This window comes from Schistocerca cancellata, chromosome 5 (genome assembly GCF_023864275.1).
Source record: "Schistocerca cancellata isolate TAMUIC-IGC-003103 chromosome 5, iqSchCanc2.1, whole genome shotgun sequence".
Lineage (NCBI taxonomy): Eukaryota > Metazoa > Arthropoda > Insecta > Orthoptera > Acrididae > Schistocerca > Schistocerca cancellata.
In genome coordinates this window covers 527,735,871-527,737,923 of record NC_064630.1, presented here as the reverse complement: position 1 = coordinate 527,737,923, position 2,053 = coordinate 527,735,871, and the positions used below count along the sequence as shown (strand labels likewise).

General features: G+C 49.6%; 1 protein-coding gene across 1 annotated transcript; it reads left to right on the top strand.

The window, feature by feature from the left end:
* The first annotated feature begins 765 nt into the window (after positions 1-765).
* LOC126188662 (protein roadkill-like) lies at positions 766-1,818 on the top strand. Its single transcript, XM_049930266.1, has one exon. The coding sequence runs from the start codon at positions 766-768 to the stop codon at positions 1,816-1,818; it is 1,053 nt and encodes a 350-aa protein (XP_049786223.1).
* The last annotated feature ends 235 nt before the right edge of the window (positions 1,819-2,053 follow it).

Here is a 2,053-nt window from a genome sequence, read left to right as displayed (position 1 = left end):
AGTATGTCTCTTGTTATGGTGAATGGATTATAGTTGACCTACTTGCTCCCAGCCGGACCTGTTTGGCTGTAGTGCTCTCTTCTCGCCCTCTCAAATCCAATGCATTATTTATTCGTATGCGCCCCAAACACTTTCACGAATCAGTGAGCCAGTCACAGTGATGATAAACGAAAGAAATGGAAAATTATGTAACCCACTGTACTCCCAATCACCTATCTTCTCATCAATGTCACGATTCACTTGTTGTCAGTCTCTGGATTACGAAATCACTCTTGAAAACGGCATAAAGAATTGCCTGCCGCACATAAAGGTTATTTACACCTCATACAGATACCATATAGCCCTGTGACCTGCATTAATCACTCCTGTTAACCACCTCATGAACAGAAACGATGAATGCAGGTCACAGAAATGTATTAGCTGTTAAATCCGCCATACTGTATGTTAATGGTTGCACTTTGTGCACAATATCAGCCACATTAAGTACCTTTGGTATGTACTCGTTTCCCCCTAATACATGTGGTCTAAGAGACCAGAAATGTTTTTTCGACGATGACGTGTCAGACAGGGCCTACATATTTCAACATCGTCAACATGCACTGAAAATAGCTAAGAAAAAGTGAACAATTAGTCACATAGTGGAAATTCTTTAAAAAAAATTATCCCACTCTCCCTCACCACCACCACCAGCTAATTTTCAACAGAAGTTAACTTCTCCTTTCATTCTATTTTCAGATCGACTCGATCCGGAGGAGGGGAGTGAATATGGACGTATCTCTATTGTCTGTCGACAACATCCCGCCGTCCCCGACGCCGGCAGCAGGCGAGGATACAGTCTGCGACTTGGGCAGCGTGAGGTTCGAAACCGAGAAAGTCGCCTGCAGCTGGACTGTCTTGAACTACAAATACTGGCCTCAAGGGGTAGACGAAGTGAAATCGCCCAGTTTCTGGCACTGTAACTCGAGCGAGTGGTGTATGGTGCTGTGTAAAGACGTTGCCAAAGCCCTGTACTTCTGCTTCCAGCTACTGACTTCCCCGAAAGACGCTACCGTGCGAGCTAGACTAAAGGCGTCACTAGTGTCCAGCAGCGGTATAGAGTACGAGGTGTACCCGGCGGAGTCGGTCTGCCTCGATGCACCAAAGAAGTCGAAATGGAAGTGCTTGTACGGCTCCTTTAGACCGGAAGACGGTTTCGATTACATGTTGAAGTTCGTGGGAGAGGTGACGACGTCGTGTGTGATAACGGAGCCTTACCCGATCGTTGCCCTCGAGAGGCCTCGTCGCAGCATCACAGAAGACCTGGCAGCGCTGCTGGAGACGGGCCAGCTGTCTGACGTGAAGCTGTGGGCAGGTGACGCAGAGTTCCAAGCGCACAGGGCCGTGCTGGCCGCACGCAGCCCCGTCTTCGCCGCCATGCTGCGGCATGACACCCAGGAGGCTCGCACCGGCAGCGTCCGCATCAACGACGTCGAGGCGGACGTCCTGCGTGAGGTCCTGCGTTTCGTCTACACGGACAGCTCGCCCTTCCTGGAGACGATGGCTGACAGGCTGCTTATGGCGGCCGACAAGTACGACCTGCCCCAACTGAAGGAGCTCTGCGAGGTGGAGTTGGTCAAGAACCTCACCGTGGACAATGCCGCCGCTACCGCCGTCATCGCCTTGAGCCACTCCTGCAATGTACTCAAGCGGCCGGTCATGAGTTTCGTGAAGCGCCATCTTGTGCCCATTATGGGCAGCAAAGGTTGGGCGACTGCCATTAGGGATCATGCTGAAGCAGTGGTCCAGATTAGCCGCTTGGTAATGGAAGAGCCTCTTTAATGGCTGTTACAGTTAAACTCCAAGTTTCCAGCGTGCAACTTCTTGCCTATAAGAACGCTGCTGCCTCATTGAACCCTACGTTGGAGGGAAACTGTGCTATATTTAAAATTCGATAACATCAGCTACTTACATATGTACACATATGTAAAAGGATTAGATTAACTAGTTTCCTGCTACTGAAATTGTCTAACTAGAGTATGTTCTGTGCACATTTTTCCTAGCAGCAGGTGCGTAA